General features: G+C 58.4%; 8 protein-coding genes across 8 annotated transcripts; 5 read left to right on the top strand and 3 right to left on the bottom strand.

Moving 5' to 3' along the window:
- Window positions 1-257: 257 nt before the first annotated feature.
- On the bottom strand, window positions 258-826 carry FA10DRAFT_234391 (putative 40S ribosomal protein S26; the record flags this gene model as incomplete). Its single annotated transcript, XM_025518980.1, has 2 exons — window positions 258-487; window positions 661-826. Coding segments are annotated over 2 exons (396 nt in total), but the record flags the coding sequence as incomplete, so codon positions are not given.
- A 518-nt stretch (window positions 827-1344) lies between these two features.
- On the top strand, window positions 1345-2439 carry FA10DRAFT_262550 (hypothetical protein; the record flags this gene model as incomplete). The annotated part of the gene is made up of 1 exon (XM_025520132.1): window positions 1345-2439. The coding sequence occupies one exon, from the start codon at window positions 1345-1347 to the stop codon at window positions 2437-2439; it is 1095 nt and encodes a 364-aa protein (XP_025374595.1).
- A 1092-nt stretch (window positions 2440-3531) lies between these two features.
- On the top strand, window positions 3532-6927 carry FA10DRAFT_288822 (hypothetical protein; the record flags this gene model as incomplete). Its single annotated transcript, XM_025524237.1, has 1 exon — window positions 3532-6927. One exon carries the CDS (start codon window positions 3532-3534, stop codon window positions 6925-6927), a length of 3396 nt encoding a protein of 1131 aa, XP_025374594.1.
- Window positions 6928-7404: 477 nt separating this feature from the next.
- Window positions 7405-8571, top strand: FA10DRAFT_269348 (60S ribosomal protein L12). The gene is made up of 2 exons (XM_025522717.1): window positions 7405-7544; window positions 7823-8571. Exons 1-2 carry the CDS (start codon window positions 7434-7436, stop codon window positions 8207-8209), a joined length of 498 nt encoding a protein of 165 aa, XP_025374593.1. The 5' UTR covers window positions 7405-7433; the 3' UTR covers window positions 8210-8571.
- FA10DRAFT_184244 (hypothetical protein) lies at window positions 8263-8614 on the bottom strand. Its single transcript, XM_025518333.1, has one exon. The coding sequence runs from the start codon at window positions 8516-8518 to the stop codon at window positions 8315-8317; it is 204 nt and encodes a 67-aa protein (XP_025374592.1). The 5' UTR covers window positions 8519-8614; the 3' UTR covers window positions 8263-8314.
- Window positions 8615-9544: 930 nt separating this feature from the next.
- FA10DRAFT_184177 (hypothetical protein) lies at window positions 9545-10613 on the top strand. The gene is made up of 3 exons (XM_025518332.1): window positions 9545-10057; window positions 10121-10434; window positions 10507-10613. The coding sequence occupies exons 1-3, from the start codon at window positions 9649-9651 to the stop codon at window positions 10558-10560; spliced, it is 777 nt and encodes a 258-aa protein (XP_025374591.1). The 5' UTR covers window positions 9545-9648; the 3' UTR covers window positions 10561-10613.
- Window positions 10614-10825: 212 nt separating this feature from the next.
- On the top strand, window positions 10826-14846 carry FA10DRAFT_184173 (hypothetical protein). Its single transcript, XM_025518331.1, has 4 exons — window positions 10826-10998; window positions 11074-11118; window positions 11179-13546; window positions 13610-14846. The coding sequence occupies exons 1-4, from the start codon at window positions 10924-10926 to the stop codon at window positions 14716-14718; spliced, it is 3597 nt and encodes a 1198-aa protein (XP_025374590.1). The 5' UTR covers window positions 10826-10923; the 3' UTR covers window positions 14719-14846.
- Window positions 14847-14974: 128 nt separating this feature from the next.
- Window positions 14975-16539, bottom strand: FA10DRAFT_262546 (hypothetical protein; the record flags this gene model as incomplete). Its single annotated transcript, XM_025520131.1, has 2 exons — window positions 14975-15941; window positions 16064-16539. The coding sequence occupies 2 exons, from the start codon at window positions 16537-16539 to the stop codon at window positions 14975-14977; spliced, it is 1443 nt and encodes a 480-aa protein (XP_025374589.1).
- Window positions 16540-16617: the final 78 nt, after the last annotated feature.

Below are 16617 nucleotides of genomic sequence, written 5' to 3'. Positions count from 1 at the left end.
TCTCTGTCCCCTCGGTGTATCTATGTCACGCAAAAGTAGTCAGTCACCCTCGATCGCTTGCGCTTTCGTTTGTGTGATGCCATATGTTGGTGCTTTCTTTTGTGTGATGTGAAGAAGAAAAAGGAGGTAAGAAAAATGTTACATGTTGACGTGGTGTAAGGGCGCTGCGCCTCGTTTGCGCCGCCGTCGTCGTCGTCATCAAGAGCACACACACGATCTCCCGTCAAGGAGGGACAGATGCATCTCTTGCTTCTCCTTTAGACGCGGGCGGTAGGTGCGGGCGCGCCACCGGCCTGGGGACCGACGCCAGCGTTCTGGACAGAGGCAACGGCAGGGTTGATCTTCTTGCCGTCCTTGTTGTAGCGGACGCGGACGGGGGGAGCACGGTTGCGGCGGCCCTCGCGCGAGCGGACACGGACAACGTGGGCGTGGATCGCGCACGAGACGCAGTAAACCAGCTTGATGTACAGCTTGGGCAGCGCGTACTCTGTGAACAGGTGTGTCTCTTCGTCAGTTCTGCGGTCCGTATAATGTGTGGATCTTTCCTCCTCGTCTTCCTCGCACACCGTCGCCGCCATCGATGTGGTATAACGCCCCTCCTCTTTTCCCCTCTCTGTGGTCGTCGCCCTTCTGCCATCATGCCCACATGCCGTTACTCACCCTGGTACACCGAAGCGTCGGAAATGTCACGGACGGCAGCCGACTCTACGATGTTGCGGACAGTGAACCTCTTGATGGCCTTGTCCTTGGGCACAGCGCGAGCGCAGTTGCTGCAGCGAACAAAGGGGACGTGGCCTCGTCCGTGCTTGTTGCGGCCGCCATTCTGGAGAGAGCAGTCAAAGGAGTCCGAGGTCAGCGTTCCGCGACCTAGTATTCCATCTCGGAAGCTAGCGACAAACGTACCCTTCTCTTCTTGGTCATCTTGAGCTGTTGTGATCAATTAGTCGATGAGGAGGAGAAGCGAGCCTTCTTGCGAGAGTCCTCTGCCAAATCTGCGCGCGCGGCCGAGCCGCAGCAGGTCTGCTTTATAAATTATATAAGCGGCAATACAAGACAAAATCATTACAATTTCTCAAGCCCAACTCGCGGCTTGGCTTGGCTGCGACACGTGAGCTCGCGCGTCGGCGCGTTTGAGTCGTGCTTTGACTCGGGCAAAGGCCGTGGGAGATCGGTCGCGGAATCAAATTGGCACAATTTGGGGTGCATCGATGACGATCGCCGTCCCTCATCGACGAAACTGACGTAGTAGTAGTGTGGCCTGTCAGCGATAGACGCACAGATAAAGACAGCAGCGTTGATCTCGCCTGAGATCCGCCATCCGCCATCCGCCAACGGAGAAAAAAAATGACCAGGCAACCCCTCGGAGAGCTTCCCCTGTCGCAATTTGCGCGTCCTCCCTCGCCCATCAAGACGCACTCTTCGCCCGCCAAGATGAGCCTCGCGTCGTCGCCGACCAAACGCGACTCGCTTTCGTCGACGTCGTCGCCCGGACCTTTCAGCAAACAGGCGACGCCCGCTCGACGCCGGCTGTTCGAGGATGCCGCCGAGGACGCTCTGCCTCTCGAGACGAGCCCCGTCATTCAGCGCAAGAAGGCGCCGCAAGCTCCGGAAAGCAGCACGAGCAGAAGCAGAAGCAACAGTGCTGGCAATTTCAAGCCGACGAGAGGAGGACTTCAAGCGGCGTCTAGCGAATCAAGACGGGGTAGTGCATCACCTGAGAAGCGCGAAACGCCAGAGTCGAGGTCCAGAAGCGAAAGGACATCGCGTTCACCTTCCCCCTCGCTCGTGAGATCTGAGCGGCGTCGCACAGCCGGCGGTCTCCAAAGCTCGCATCCATCGACGCCCTCGACGTCTGCTCTTCCCAAGTCAGCCGTTGCATCCGTGCCTGCGAGCCTGCCCCGTAAAAAGGAACGGGTCCGCCCCGACGAGGCATCGAGGCGGCTCTTGGACCAGGATGAAGACCTCCCAGGTGACTCGTCACCCGAAGAGGAGGAAAAGTACGTGCGTGCCGGATCGCCGAGCCCTCGAAAGCTGCAGGAAGGGGACGGCACGAGGCACAGGTCGACGAGCTCATTTTCGAGCATCAGCAATAGCAGCAGCAGTGGCGTCAATGGCACTATCACGCTTGGTCTGGGCCTGGGCTTGGGCCTGGGCGACGGAAACCTGGGTGCCAACAACAACCTGGGCAAGTCGAACGAAAGCTGGACCGTGTGGGAGGACAACGCAGAGGGAGGGGATGGCGTCATCTCTCACATTGACTTTTCAACACCGGTCGAAGGGGCCGACGACAAGGAGAATCTCAAACCTTCACCTTTGATCGCCGCAGCGAGAAAGAAGGGTACAGGAGGACGGCTGAGCCTGCTCGCCTCGGGAGAAGAAGAGTCAAGCCACGACAGCGCAGCGTTGGGCGCCGTCCACAACAATGCCGCTTCTCCATGAAGCGGGAGGACACTAGATACCTCTTTTCTGCAACTGTGCTCATACGTCGATTGTTCTTTCCCTGTATCATAACCCGCTGCTCCCTCTCGAACGATTGTGTCGTGTGTCTTATCTATCAAATGCTCCTGCTTCACGCTCCGACGGCCGCGAGGAGAAGCCACCGCGGCGCCGGCGGGAGTTCGCCAGCCATTTTTCTTTCGAGCACGTGTGCAGAGCCGATTCGACAAATGAGCGCCGGCAAAAATCAAATTCTCCCAATTGGCGTCGTCCAAAGTCAAAAAAAAGTCGAGACGGGGAGAGGAAAAAAAAACCACCAATTTGGGATCGAGGGAATTTTTTGAGCCACAGCAGCAGTTCGCAATAGTAAAAGTGCAATCAATCGCCCTCAGCCCGAACGAGGACCGACGACTCTCGCTCTACCCTCTCTCTCTTTCTTTCTCTAAACAGCGCTCCTTTGCAGCATCTCTACCTTTTCAAGCACTTACGACGGCATCTATCCAGGACTTCACTGGACTCTACCTTGTAGCCAACATATGGTCGACCCTAGTTGTAGTCGCTCCACGCACGCCTTTACAAAGTAGGTCCAGCGCTCCAAATACGCCCAAATACATGCTACCAGAGAGACTGACTTGCGCATCCTCGCTCCTCAGCCTGACTGTCTCCACAGCAGCAAGCCGGCGCTTTGTCGGCCAACTGATCCTCTTCATTGACTCGAGCGACAGGCCGCCATAACGACGCTGGCCTGCTGGATCACACCACTACGCGTAACCTCGCCTAGGCAAAGCGATACCCAACACAACAAACGACGGCTGAGGCGTCGTCTCCTCCCTCTCTTTCTCTCTCTCTCGCGTTCCCTATCTCAAAAGCCTCTCTTTCTGCCCAGGGCTTGGGCATCTAGGGAAAGCGCAAGGCAGAGCGCTCTTTGGCCAGCCGATGAAGACACACTTTGCCGGCCTCCCAGCGTGCTTCCTCTCCCCCTGAGCTCCTCCTACGAGCACCCACCATTCCACAATCAGCACTCGTCCGGACTCTGTCGCCGAGCGGAGCTCTCCCTTTCAAGGCACGACCAACCTCCGCGACCGAACGACCGGGATGCCGCTGAGCTTCAACCGCAGGACATCGCCCGACGCCAAGGCTCCGGCAGCAGCGCACCTCGAAACGATGCCCTCAGCCACCGGGGTCGCGGCCAAACCAGCCACCAACTGGCGCGGACGCCCTCTGCACAAGACTGACGCTGCACAGCCACCGTTTGATGCGGCCCACGATCCCGAGCTGGCAGGCAAACATCCCAAGCGCTCGTCGAGCTTTGGCATGGGACTCGGCGGCATGCTTGCCAACGGCATGACCAAGGCGGGCGAGTCGTTGGGCAGCAAGAAGGCCGAGGGCGCAAAGACGCCTCCCGGCACTGCGTCTGGCGCATTCACACCTGCCAATGGCATCCTCGGTGGCGGCAGTGTAGGCACCGCTGCCGCTGCCCCTTCAGCCGGAGCCAAGGCCAACCATGCGCTGCCCGATCCGTCGCACCTGGCGCAGTACTCGCTCAAGCTCAGCGAACTCGTCAACAAAGCCTTTGTCCCCTGCACCGGTGGCTCCCACTCCAACGGCACAACCTCGACGACGGGAAGCGCTCTCGCCGGGGCAGCAAAGAGCGCCACGGCGCTCAGCGGTGGCGGTGCATCGATGGGCGCGCCCGCGCTCTCTGCGATCAGCTACGAAGGCAGGAAGCTGCCCAGCAAGGCCGTCATCCTCGAGGTCGCTCACACCGTCGTGGCCGAGCTCGACTATGCTGCCTCTGTGGATGCCTACCTGCTCCGCGCTGCCTCTCGCGCCTCGCTCAAGGCATTGACGCTGTTTGCCACGCGCATCGACTCGCTCCTCGTGTCGCCCACAAAGGATCCCTCGCTCAACTTCATCCCCACGACGGCAAAGGAGGGCCAGAACCCACCGGGGGCACTCGAGTACAACCTCGGCCTCGTCGCCTTGGAGTGGATCGTCGAGGATGCGCTGGAGCGGTGCATCGAAGGCCCGCCCGGCAGTCTCGACGGAGGCATGCCCCACTTTGTCTCCGAGATTCTCACGCCGGTCCGCAAGAAGATGGAAGGCACCATCCTTCACGTCATCCAGCCCCTCTTCGCGTCGATCAAGTCGTCGATGACTGCCTGCCTCTCCAAGGCGGTCCCTACGCCCTTTATGGGCCTCGGCCCGTCGCTCTCGCCCGTGTCTACGCTCAGCTCTCCAGGTGTGGCCGACGTTGCGCCCTTTCCAGGTGGACAAATCACCGGATCTGCCGCTGCTGGTGCGGCGACGACGTCGTTCTCGGCCGCAGCGGCCAACGCCTCTGCCCTACCCTCGGGCCTCTCTTCGCCAGGACCTGCACCTGGCAGCGGTGCGGCCACACCGTCCGCGCCCGTCCCCTCATCGACTGCCTGGCTCAAGGAGCTCGAAGGACGGCTGGAGGGAGCAAGACGGCTCCTCGTGCCCCGGATTGAAGAGCGCTGTGGACAGGACGGCGAGGGATGGTACATCTCGGTGGCAATCCACGTCATCTGGAAGGGCCTCATGATCCTCACCAGCAGGGTCCTTCCCATGCCTGCATCCGTCTATGGACATGCGCCTCTTTCTGCCGTCAGTCCAGGCGCTTCGCTGCAGCAACAACAGCTGCTGCTGGCTGAGTCGAGCAAGCGCAGTCCGAGCCCAGCCCAGCTGACGTCGGCCCTCAAGTCCGTCAGCGTCGGCGTCGTGGGTGCAAAGAAGGACAAGCGTGCAGACTCATTCGACCACCCCAAATCAGCAATGTCCTTTTCTCCTTCGGGTCAGTCAACACCCAACCTGGCGGCTGCCGCGGCGTCTTTCTCGGCCCTTGGCGGCAGTTGCTCTTGGTCCGCCAAAGCGACGGCACATCTCGTGGCCGAGCTCCAAGCCTTTGAGAAGCTCATCATTCGCTTCTCGGCAGGCTTCCAGCCCTCGAAGCTGAAGCCACTGACCAAGAGCAGCAGCGTGACAAGGTCTGCTGGAAGGAAGTCGGGCAGTGGAGACGAAAAGGGGCACGCCGACGATCAGAATGGGGACGACGATGACGACAGCAGCAGCAGTAGCAGTGACGACGACGACGATGATGACGAGGACGAGCTGGCTCGCGCAGCGCTTGCTGAGGCACTGCATGCCATCAAGAGCACCATCATCGTCGCGCAGAACCTGGAGACGCACCCAGAAGCCATCCTGGACGCCGTCTCGACGAGGGCGAAGCATTGCTCGCTGCCTCCCGAAGTCAGCCGAGCCGCCAAGGCGACGCCTCACCTCATCCTCCTCCACCTCGTCTACTCTCGCATGCCCATCCACCTGCCTCACTTTGCCCCCTTTGCACAGGATGCCGAGGACCAAGTTGTCAGCATGCCCTCTCCTCCTGGTGCATTCGGCTACAAATGGGCTGACTACGAGCGCGCCATCGGCGGCTTCGTTGGCGGTGAGAGCTGGGCTGTAGCCCTCGTCAACGAATGGAAGGAGGACATCCAGGAGACGGAGCAGGACCTCGACCGACGCGAAAGGGCGCTGGACCAGGCTGCTCAGGAAGCGACAAAGGCTGCCAAGTCGGCTGCTGACTTTGAGGACGTTGACCACACGCCGACGGCCACGCGGCCGCTGACGACGAGGATGCGAGAGCAGCCACAGGAGCAGGACAAGGAGGGCGCCGACGAGGACTCGCTGGATGCACTCAAACTGCACCGTAGCACGAGTGCGACTGGTCAGAGCGATAGCTCTGACTCGCTCCCCGACATCATGACCAACTCGGCGCCCACGCTGGACTCGGCCAATGCAGACGCCGTTCGCCAGGCCCTGGCGGCGCCCGCCTCGGCCTCGTCTTCTCAGCATTCGCTGCACAAGCTTGACGGCAGCAAGCTGAGCAAGAAGACGCCGTGGGCCTCTCTTGCGCTCAAGCGCAACAAGTCGAGCCAGTCTGCTGCGAGCTCCAACGAGATCAGCCCGGCTGCTTCGCCCGAGACTTCTCCTCCACAGTCGCCTCCCTCTATCCCTCATGGCGCCCCTGGCTCCAGCGTGACCAGCTTGCCGGGCAGTGTCGGGTCTCCGCCGTCGACTGCCTCGGCAACGACGTCCGTGCCGGCTGGAGCGGCGACAGCGCCAGGAGCGGGAGGTGCCAACCAGACACGTCCCAAGCGCTTCTGGCGGCCCAATTCGTCCCAGAATGTCTCGCTCGGAGGCTTCCACCTGCCATCAGGTATTGGCAGAGGTTCCATTCGCAGTTCGAGTCCACGCGGCAATGGAAGCAAGGCGTCGCCCACCTTTGGACCAAGCGGTGGTGTCGATGGTGCGGAGCATCTTGGCAGCGCCGGCACCGGCCACGGCGGCCCAATGACAGAAGAGGAGAGGCTGCGCGAAGAGATGAGAATCGAGAGGGCTGCCCTCAGGTTCCTCAAAAAGGCAGTCGATGGCGTCGCCGCTGCCCGCACCCACGGCCACAGCCAGCACTGAGACGCCAGGGCCGCTCTCCTCTGCCTCTAAGCCATCTTTTTCCTCTTTTTCTGGCATTCAGACCTTACCTGACCAAATAGACATAGGCCCACCATCTACAATACGTCACCATCTGTTCTTCCTTCATTGCTAGTATAGAGTTGATGCTTCACTTTAATCTACCTTTGAGACTGAGAACAGTGTGATTGCGAGCCCGATTTTTTGGCGGTGAGATCGAGTGTGGTCACGGACTTATGACAGTCAGACAAGAGCATCCCGGCCCGTCAACGAGGGCCCTCAATTCCCAGGACCGCTACAGTGCAACAGGAAGCAGAATGGAATAAAATTCAATTTATAATCCACGTGGCCCAAAGATGTCTCTTCTGAATTTTAGTTTTTCTTCCACGTGAGAAAAACTGCGGCCCCAAGAGAAGGCGCGCCTTGTCTGGTTGTAGTCGTCGAAGGCCGGCGCTCCCTCGAAGATCCACCAAATCCTCCCGACCAAGTGACAAGGAGATCAAGCAAAGATGGCTCCCAAGATCGACCCAAACGAGGTCAAGATTATCTACCTCCGCGCCATGGGTGGCGAGGTTGGTTCGTCGAGTGCCCTTGCGCCCAAGATTGGTCCCCTCGGTCTGGTGAGTATTTGCTCTCGAGTGGACGACGAAGCCTGGGGTGGTGGGAAGTGGGAGCACAGGTCGTTGGCGCCGAGGGAAGAAGGTGGAATGGCAGGAGGAATGAATGGGTCAATGTTCAAGGGGAGCGTGAGGGGAGGAGGCTAGGAGGCAGGGGGGCCGAGAGCGATGGAGAGCTACGAGGGTTAGGCGTACAGGGGAGACGACACGAAGAGGCCCTTGGAGAAACGGCATGACTAGCCTCGGACATGATCAAGGAACTGACGCCTCTTCACCTGCAGTCGCCCAAGAAGGTCGGAGAAGACATTGCAAAGGCCAGCAGTGACTGGAAGGGACTCCGAGTCACGGTCCAGCTCACGGTCCAGAACCGTCAGGCCCAGGTCTCGATTGTGCCCGCCGCTTCGTCGCTCGTCATCAAGGCGCTCAAGGAGCCCCCGCGTGACCGCAAGAAGGAGAAGAACCGCCCGCACAACGGCAACATCCCTCTCGACGAGATCATCAACATTGCTCGCCAGATGCGGTTCAAGTCGCTCGCCAAGGAGCTCAGCGGCACCGTCAAGGAGATCCTCGGTACGGCTCAGAGCGTCGGGTGCACCGTCGACGGCAAGCCTCCTCACGATGTCATCGAGGGCATCGACGAGGGCGAGGTCGAGATCCCTGAGGAGTAAATGGTCTCACCACGAGCTCCTTCATGGCGGGATTCGGCGCTGGGTGCTGGGCGCGGATAGAGGCGGGCGCCAGTGATGTGATGCGATGATCGGAAAGACGGTACTTCATGGCGAGATCCGAGGCTGGAGCGGTTCCTCTCGCCACCAAAAGGAGAGGGAGCGAGAGATTCGGTGCTTCACTGTGTCCTCTCTCTCTCTTTCTCTTCTTAATTTTTCTAACTTGGCTCTTCCTCTCAGGGCCGCATGTACTCCTTTATTTTTCTGGCCGAGAGGGCGAGCCCGTTCTCCCTCTCGCTCCATGTCTCTCATACTCTCTTCACACACACCACACAACACACAAAATGCATTGATCCAGAAAAGCACATCAACAAGGCATTAGACCTTCACGAAGGAGAGAGCTGCAATTGGCCAGCCGGCTGATTCGCCGCTTCTTCGGCCCGGTCTAGGGCGCACACTTGTGCGATGTCTAGCCCACCGAGCAAGCAAGGGCTGAGAGAGTGAATGATGGCGCCATTGCTCTGCTATCAGCCGTTTCACTCAGTTGCGTCAACAGCATCAGTGACGTGCATTCCTGGCATGCGACACAACAGACCGGGGCCAAGGCTCAGAGTTGAGGCTTGCTGCGACAACGAGGAGCGCACTCGGTGTCACGCTCAACTCGCCTCGTACGAGTCAATGAGTAAAGCGCGATGTTTTGTTGCGTCTTTTGCTGACCTCAGGCACTTGCACGAGGTGCGAGAGTGGTTTTTTCTGCGAAGAGGGCCAAGCCGACTCCGGGGCGTCGGCAATGGGCCCTTTGCAAACGGGGCTACGCCCCTACCGACTAAATATTTTGGGCGCAGGAAGGAAAACAAACTACACTAGAACTGAAGACAACACACACACAAGGACAGACGGCTCTAGGAAGAGTAGTTATTTTTCAAAGTGACGTGCGAGGTAGTGCTGTGAGGGAGAGGCAGCGAGCGACACTGGGGCTGATGGTCATACTATCACACTGCGCCACTTTTGAGAAGGAATTGAGGTGAAAAAATAAATAAACAAATGGCTTTCGGGGCAGCTCGCGCCCCTGACTGGCCCTCCCTTAGAGGGAAGAAAGGAGGTAGCCAGTGCATTCGGTGAAGGCATGTTGCGCCCCATTGGCTCTCAACCGAGGCAGCGCCGATACCCTCTTATCTCATTGGTCCTCCTTCGCTGTGTGCAAGGCTTGGAAAAGTGGGGGCGAAAAGGATAAAAGGAGGCCCCCCAATCCGGTTCCCTCCTACCTTTTTTCTCCTCACCAACTTTTCTCTCTTCCTCTCTCCCTCACTTCTTCTTCCTTCTCGATAGTAGCAGCTACCACAAAAGAGCAACAGTGAGCAGCAGGACTGCCACCAAGTCTCAACAGCAACGGCAACAGTGAGCGGGTGCCCTCCCTCGCCACCGCATCACGCTGCCAAGCCATGATCAAATTCAGGTTCAAGATGAGGGCAGCTCTTGTCGGCCTGGCCGTCGTCGGACTCGCCCTTATTTTTGCTGAAGGAGTGCAGGCCACTCCCTTCAACAAACATGACAACGACGTGCAAGTCTTTAGCCACGCCGAGGAGCACCAGGGATATGTCGAGCAGGACTCGTCCAGTCCCTTTGCCAAAGGCTTTCATCATTCGAAGCTCACAACGGAGCCCTGGCACCGCCTCGGCACCCCGACCGACATTCTATCCCACGAGACGTTCTCGCCCTTTGAAGTCCACGTTGGACACAACAGCTTGCAGTCCGACCGTCTGGACCAAGAATCTTTCGTCGATGCTTCCGACGCCGGTGACCATCATTCGCTTTTCATTCGTCGTCCTGCTGAAGCGGAGAAGTTTTGGGGTAAGCGCAGTCCGGACGATGGTAGTGCCCGAACGAGTCCCTTACAAGAAGAACCGGGAACAGCCACGAAGCGGGAAACGAAGGATGACTTCCTGAATGTGATTGAAAGGCGTATGGAGAAGGGTAAAAATGATGCATCGGACCTAGATCGTATTCGCGAGCAGCTGAGGAGCTACAACGAAGATCTGGCGAAGGAATTTGGGTCTTTCACAGCGGAGGAGGACAGCGACTCTCATCGAGAGCTGCTTCACCAAGTTGGAAGAGAGGAAAAGGCTCGAGCACTGCGCGAAAAAATGAAAGCAGCATTCCGTGAAGAAAATAGGAGAAATGGCTTCGTTGCGCAGGAGTTCACGGAAAAACAGAAAGAGGCCTTGAAGGTGAGCAGAGCACCGTCTGCACTTTTTGCATGTATTGGGATGACGGAATGTGCTGAACAAATTCCTTTATAGAGAATTCAGGTGAGGAATATAAGGAAGTCGTCGAGGACAATACAGCAGCACTAATGAACGATGTCGTGAACTGACCACTTCGCCTCTCGCAGTGCGCTCGGGTAAGTGTTACGCAAACTTTGGTGGAAGCAAAATCAACTTAAGTGACTTGAACATCATATTATAACAGGATTTTGGGGTGAGTGCGGCAGCCTTTTCTGGTCCGCGCAAAGTAACATAGAGTGAGCTGAATCGTGCTCTCCATCACCGCCACAGGTGTTTGAACGCGTATGGGGGAAGGGAAAAGATGATGGTTCGGGTGGCTCCGATCCTACGAAGCGGGACGTGGGACAACTTTCCTCCGGCGAGGGAGGCATATGGGACTCTGACGAGGTGCGCTGCGCAGAGGTGCCCCGTAGTGGTGACTGGTGACAGCTGATGCGATGTACTTCCAACATGAAGGCACAACTCCAGGAAGACAATTTCCAGAAAAGGAGGTCCGAGCCGCATGAGGTAAAGAAGCGTTGGCCAATCAGAAGAGACCACCCCGCTGACCACCCCTTCCCGTCGTCCTCTCAATCCCCTCAGTCATACGCACCTAAATACCGCCAGAAAGCCTCCACTTGCGCAGTGGTAAGAGAGACTCTTTGACTCCATTGTTCCACCGGCGCTAAACAAGATGTTTTTGTACAGAACGAGAAGGCCAAGTTGTATGCAAGCGAAGACAGTCTGGAACATCAGCACGAAACAGGCTTCGGCATCTCTTTCGAGCGCGAGGAAGCAAGCGATGCAAACGCAATCGACCGACGTGAGCAGTACCTCGCGGAGGGAGACGGTTTTGCAACAACGCTCCAGAAGAGGAGCCCCTTCAAGACAAGCGTCTGGACCCAATTCTCCCACTCGCTTAGCAAGCACCCTTACAGGTTCACAGCACTGTACGCTTCGACCCTCACTTTGAGCAACTTTGCCATTGCCTCAGCCATGTGGGATCAGAGGAGGGAAAAGACCCAGCTCGTTGAATTCGGACAGCACGTCGAGGAAAACAAGAAGATCGGGAGCGGCCTTGTTCGCCGTTCGCTCGAATCCGACGAAGGTGACGAAAAGCATGACAATTCCAAAGTGGGAAGTGCACTTGATTCTGTCGACCTTTCTTCTGGACTGGAGAAGAGGGATGGTAACTTGCCACCCCCCGGCGGCAGTGTAAGTCCGAAGGTGCCCATGTTGACAAAGCTTTTTGCGAAGACGAAGAACGGGGTCTCGAAGCTCAGGATGAAGACTACCACAACCCTTGTGAAGCATCCAAAGTCGGGAATCGGGGCTGCTGTCGTCGGAGGTGCAGCGTTGGGCATTGGAGCGTACAAGGGGGCACAGTACATGAACAAAGACAAGAGCTGGAGACTGCTACATCCTAGCACTTGGTCGTTACCCTGGAAGAGCAGCAAGGTTGCCCCCTCGACGAGTGCAAAGAAAGGCGGCGAGGAGAATTTGAACAGCGTTGACGGGACGGTCGACCCAGTCAAGGGAGTCAGCGGCAACTCAGAAGCCTATCAGTCTTTTAAACACTCCGAAAAGGCGGAGCTTCAAGGCTCTCCGAAATCCTTGAAACCTGAAAACCCAATCGATCCGACGACGCGAGAGCATGAAGATGATGTGAAAGCAAAAACTACCATCGATGATGAGAGCGGCGATCGTCTTCAGCGCCGCTCCCCTTTGCCCGATGGCTTTGAGAAAACATCGGTCGAAAGCATCGACGAGGGAGATTCACTGGCCGAGAAGAGGGAGAGCACGGGAGAGTCTGTGGGATCCGCCGACGAGATGAATCACTTTGCCAAGCGTGGTGCAGAGGAGATTACCATTCCTCTCCTCGACAAGCTGGAAATCCTGGATAACCGAGCTCGTGGAAGCAGCCAAAAGGCAGGAAGTGTCAATCCTGGTAGCAAAGATGCGGAGCAAGTCAAGATGAAGGGAGATACAGCCGATCCACTGCAAGCCCCTGCCGAGGAGATTGGCAAAGCCTTTTATCTCCACAAGTCCGGAACAACACTCATGCCTCATTACAAGAGGCGCTCTGACGAAGAAGAGGCGCTTCTGGCCGTGGCCGAACTGTCGAAGAGGACTCCCTTCGGTGGCGAGGAGTTGCTTGCTTCGACTTACTTGCCCGATCCTTCCACAGCAGCCGTTGCTCTGCTCCCTGCCCTTGATGACATCATCGAAGAAAAACAAAAGTACGCTGTCGTCCTTGAGTACGCCATGATGACCAGCAAAGGTGACTCTGGCGAGTCAAACGTCTTCGAAGCTGCCAAAGAGCTCGACGTCTGCCCTTACACCGTCCCATCCGACCACGCCCCCCAGTCGATGTCGACGTCGACGTCGACAAGCAGTGCGACGAAGGAGGAAAAGGTCCTCTGGGAGAATGTCGAGGAGGTCCAAACACGCACAAAGTTCCTTTGTTTGGTTCTCGCTATGGTACTGTTGCTTGCGTCCATCATTGCCACCATTCGGTTCGTCCGCAGCCATGCTCACATTGCCGGGAGCAGAGTCGTCTGCATCTGCCGTCGCTGTGTCGCTCGCCAGCAGCAGCAGAACAAGCTGCAACCCACCAAGGATCTCCCCGTGTACTCTGACTCGCGCGATCCGGAGACGAGCGCCAAATGGGAGCGCGAGACCATCTACATCGATACTGCCACGTCACAACACAACCAACGCCGCTGCCGCACCGGTCTGAAATGGATGGCCCTCGTATTTGCGACCCTCGTTGCCACAGTCCTCACCACTGCCGCTCTGTCGATGCATAGCGGCAGTAAAGGAATCAATCCCGTCGTCGACCATGTCCGTGGCCTGTCAAACTCGCACATCCACCCGAGTCTGAACAAGAATCGGCGCGGAGACGTATTACTGGCCAAGCGCGGACGTAACACCGAAGAGAATGGTTCATCTTGGCTTCCGGATTCTCGTAAGGCTGATGGTCACCTCACTGAATGGGACGAGCCGGACTTTCATGAAGAACGGCCTCACTCCAAAGACACCGCTGGACACAGCTCTCCGACCCGCGCAGGCAAAGGTGAGCCTAAAACCCGTGGCAGGAGGAGGCGAGTGCGCATTTCTAACAACGTCCACACGTTAGGGGACGGGACCTTCCTAGAAGACGACTTCCACCGCACCGCTGAAGCCACTCCGAAACGGAAGCTCGATCGGGCCAGTTCCGCCCCTCCATTCAATGTCGAAAAGGTTTCTCCCCCCATCTCACCCATGCGCAAGCAGATGACCAAATCCGATTCCTTTTTCAACCGAGAAAGCGAAGGCTATGAGAGTGAGCGAGCCTCTCAGCCGCACGTCGCCGCCGAACACGGACATGGATACCACTCTAGAGCCTCTGTCAGTGCCGAGCACCCATTGTTTTATGGCACCGAAGCCGACCTGAAACACTACAATGCCGCCAGACCTGGGCGTCAGACAATGGAGTATCAGCACGGTATGCCATCGCCTACAGAACCCAGCCAGGTCCAGTCGCACATCGAATCCCATGCCCACAATGCTATGGTGCCCATTCATCCGGGTATGACTGAAAATCCTTATCATCGTGCTATGGTCACCAGACCAGGTGGAGAACTCGCTTTCGGCGATCCTAATGGTCCAGTAATAGAGGAGATACGGCCCCGGACCGATCAGAATGTCGGGTCGCAGCGCCAGCGCAAAGTGCAGGACGAGTCCATAGTGATGGTTGAGAACGAGCCTCACAGGGTGCGTCACGGCGACGCTCATGGCGACGCTCAGGGCGACCTTCATGGCGACCCTCATGGCGGCCCTAATGGCAATCCCCACGGCGACACTCATGGCGACACTCATGGCGACACCCATGGCGAAACCCATGGCGGCCCTAATAAAAAGCCTCCTGGAGGGCACGGCGAACCCCACCCTCAGCCCCACGTCAAGACAGGCGCAAAGGCCGAACCAGCCGCTCACAAGCCGGGCATGACTGCGTGGACGCGTGAAAAGATGACAAAGAGTCCAGGTAAAACGATGGCGGCAGCAGCCGCTCTTGGTGGCCTCGCCGTCGGCGGTTATAGCCTCCTTAACAACTTTGGACTGCCCTGGCTCAACAAGATGGGCCTGACTGGATCAAAGAAGGAGCAGAGCAATGGTGCACCGGGCGTCGATGGTCGTTGGAACACCCGTCGCCCGCCAAGCAAGCTTTTCAGCAGCAAGGCCCAAGCTGTCCCGGCTGCTGCTTGATCACCTGGGAGTGCGACTGTCCCCTGCGCAGCGGTCCCTTTTCTTTTCTGTTCTCTTCCTTTCCTTTTCCCGATTTCATCACTGTCACTTTTTCACCCGTTCCCTTCTCGCCGCCCGTTCCGAAGAAGAAAACCAAGAAAGACACAAAAAGAGTTCGCCCACCATCACTCCCCGTTTCGTCATGTGTGAAATACACCTTTCTAGCCATCAATGTGATTCCGTTCTCTCCCCCTTTTCTGCCTTCCATTTCACTCCCTCAATACGGCCGAAAGCTTGGCTTCTGTCTTTCTTCTGACCTGACCTTGCCACCGGCTGAGCCTGCGTGCCTCGGCCTCCCGAACACCTCGTCGTCGTTGTCGTCGCCATCTTCTAGCCCGCCCGCGCCCTGCTGGAAGCCTTCAAAGTCGAAGCTGTCCGGTGCGATCCGATGCTGCTCCTCTGACGTCTTCCACGCACACACAAGGCCGTCTTCGCCGCCCGTGTAAAACGTCTCGTTGTCGGAGCTGCAGATGGCACGGACAATGTCGGTGTGGCCGTTGTGGAGCTGCGATCCAAACGTGCTGTTCCTCGTGTGACCCGATGCGCCTGATGGGGCCGCCGCCAGCAACCCGTGCATCTGCCACTGGAGCGGCGACCCACCACCTGCGCCGCCGTGGGGCACGCCAATCACGGCCACGTTTCCCCGCTGGTCGCCGCAGTGGAGCATGAGGCCGGTGCCGGCGGTGCTCCATGCATCGATGATGTAGTCGCTCTTCCACCTGTTGCGCACCGATGTCGGCTTGACTGCCCTGACGTCCACGGGCGGCACGAGCTCGTCAAAGTCGTCGGCCTCCCACACGCCGAAGGTCTGCATGTCGCTCGCACTCCAGAAGCAGCCGAGCTTCGTCGTCGCGTCGGCATCGGCATCGGCATCGGTATCGGCACTCTGGTGCGCCCCTGCCCGAGCATCCGCGTAGGGGCTGCCGTCCTTGTTGCGCAGGTGAGGTGGGTCCGGCTTTGCATAGGCATAGGGACTATGTCCAAAGCCCCAGCCGGCTCGGGCGACGCTGGCACCCGTGTTGGTCACGCCAAGCACGGCATCGTCCTCGTCGGTCTGCTGCGTGTCGAGGATGGAGACGAGGCCGTCGCTCGAAGCGCTCAGCAGCGCATGGGACACAGTGCCGTGGTATGAGAGCCAGGTGACGTCGTCCGAGTGCGACTCGGTGTAGGTCAACTTGGGCTTGCTGGGGTTCCGAGTGTCCCTGGTCAATCGAATGAACACATCTTCTGGTCAGCATGCATGCATGGAACGACGCCTCTGCTGCTGCTGGCGTGAGGCGATATATGCGTGTGCGGGAGCACTCACCAGATGTCGACGGTGGCATCGACGCCGTGGAGCTCCGTGCCCGCAGCGACCGAGTGCCCGTCGGAGCTGGCTGCGACCGAGAGGTAGGGTGCGCCCGAGGGACCTCGCAGGCATATCCGCTCCTGGGGCCCTCCACCACCACCTGCAGCCTCAAAGTAGCTGATGACGCCGTTTCTTCCCGCTGCGAACCAGGCGGGCCCACCAGCGACGGTGCAGAGCGAGGTGCACATGCCTCCCGCCTCCCACGCGCGCGGCGTCGAGGTCAGTGCGAGCCGGTGCCGGTCGAGCGTGCGAAGGACGCCGTCGTCGGTGAAGCAGACGAGCGGGCCACCACCACCACCAGAGCTGCCGCCAGAGGCCGCCAGGTGTGTCACATAGGGCGCCTTGGATGAAGATGCAGCCGCGGTGCTAAACGACGCCGCGGGCCGGTACACCTGGCATCCATCGGTGGCGAGCGTGATGGGCAGTGCTGCCATATTCGCGCCTTGCTGCTTCTGGGCGAGCTAGTCCTGCGAGAAGAAGAAGGAGCAATTCAGAACGAGCGGAGAAAAAAA

Source organism: Acaromyces ingoldii (assembly GCF_003144295.1).
Source record: "Acaromyces ingoldii strain MCA 4198 unplaced genomic scaffold FA10scaffold_7, whole genome shotgun sequence".
In the NCBI taxonomy this organism is placed as follows: domain Eukaryota; kingdom Fungi; phylum Basidiomycota; class Exobasidiomycetes; order Exobasidiales; family Cryptobasidiaceae; genus Acaromyces; species Acaromyces ingoldii.
The sequence above is the reverse complement of the archived record's forward strand: the minus strand, read 5'-3'. Positions and strand labels throughout refer to the sequence as shown.

Bases quoted from the DNA above. Each gene is read 5' to 3' on its own strand.
- FA10DRAFT_184173 (XM_025518331.1), top strand. From the start codon at position 10,924: ATGCGATGTACTTCCAACATGAAGGCACAACTCCAGGAAGACAATTTC. The intron at 11,119-11,178 runs GTAAGAGAGACT...GTTTTTGTACAG, and splicing joins AAGCCTCCACTTGCGCAGTG to AACGAGAAGGCCAAGTTGTA. The intron at 13,547-13,609 runs GTGAGCCTAAAA...TCCACACGTTAG, and splicing joins TCCGACCCGCGCAGGCAAAG to GGGACGGGACCTTCCTAGAA.
- FA10DRAFT_184244 (XM_025518333.1), bottom strand. From the start codon at position 8,518: ATGAGAGACATGGAGCGAGAGGGAGAACGGGCTCGCCCTCTCGGCCAG.
- FA10DRAFT_184177 (XM_025518332.1), top strand. From the start codon at position 9,649: ATGATCAAATTCAGGTTCAAGATGAGGGCAGCTCTTGTCGGCCTGGCC. The intron at 10,058-10,120 runs GTAAGCGCAGTC...AACCGGGAACAG, and splicing joins TGAAGCGGAGAAGTTTTGGG to CCACGAAGCGGGAAACGAAG. The intron at 10,435-10,506 runs GTGAGCAGAGCA...ATTCCTTTATAG, and splicing joins AACAGAAAGAGGCCTTGAAG to AGAATTCAGGTGAGGAATAT.
- FA10DRAFT_269348 (XM_025522717.1), top strand. From the start codon at position 7,434: ATGGCTCCCAAGATCGACCCAAACGAGGTCAAGATTATCTACCTCCGC. The intron at 7,545-7,822 runs GTGAGTATTTGC...CTTCACCTGCAG, and splicing joins AGATTGGTCCCCTCGGTCTG to TCGCCCAAGAAGGTCGGAGA.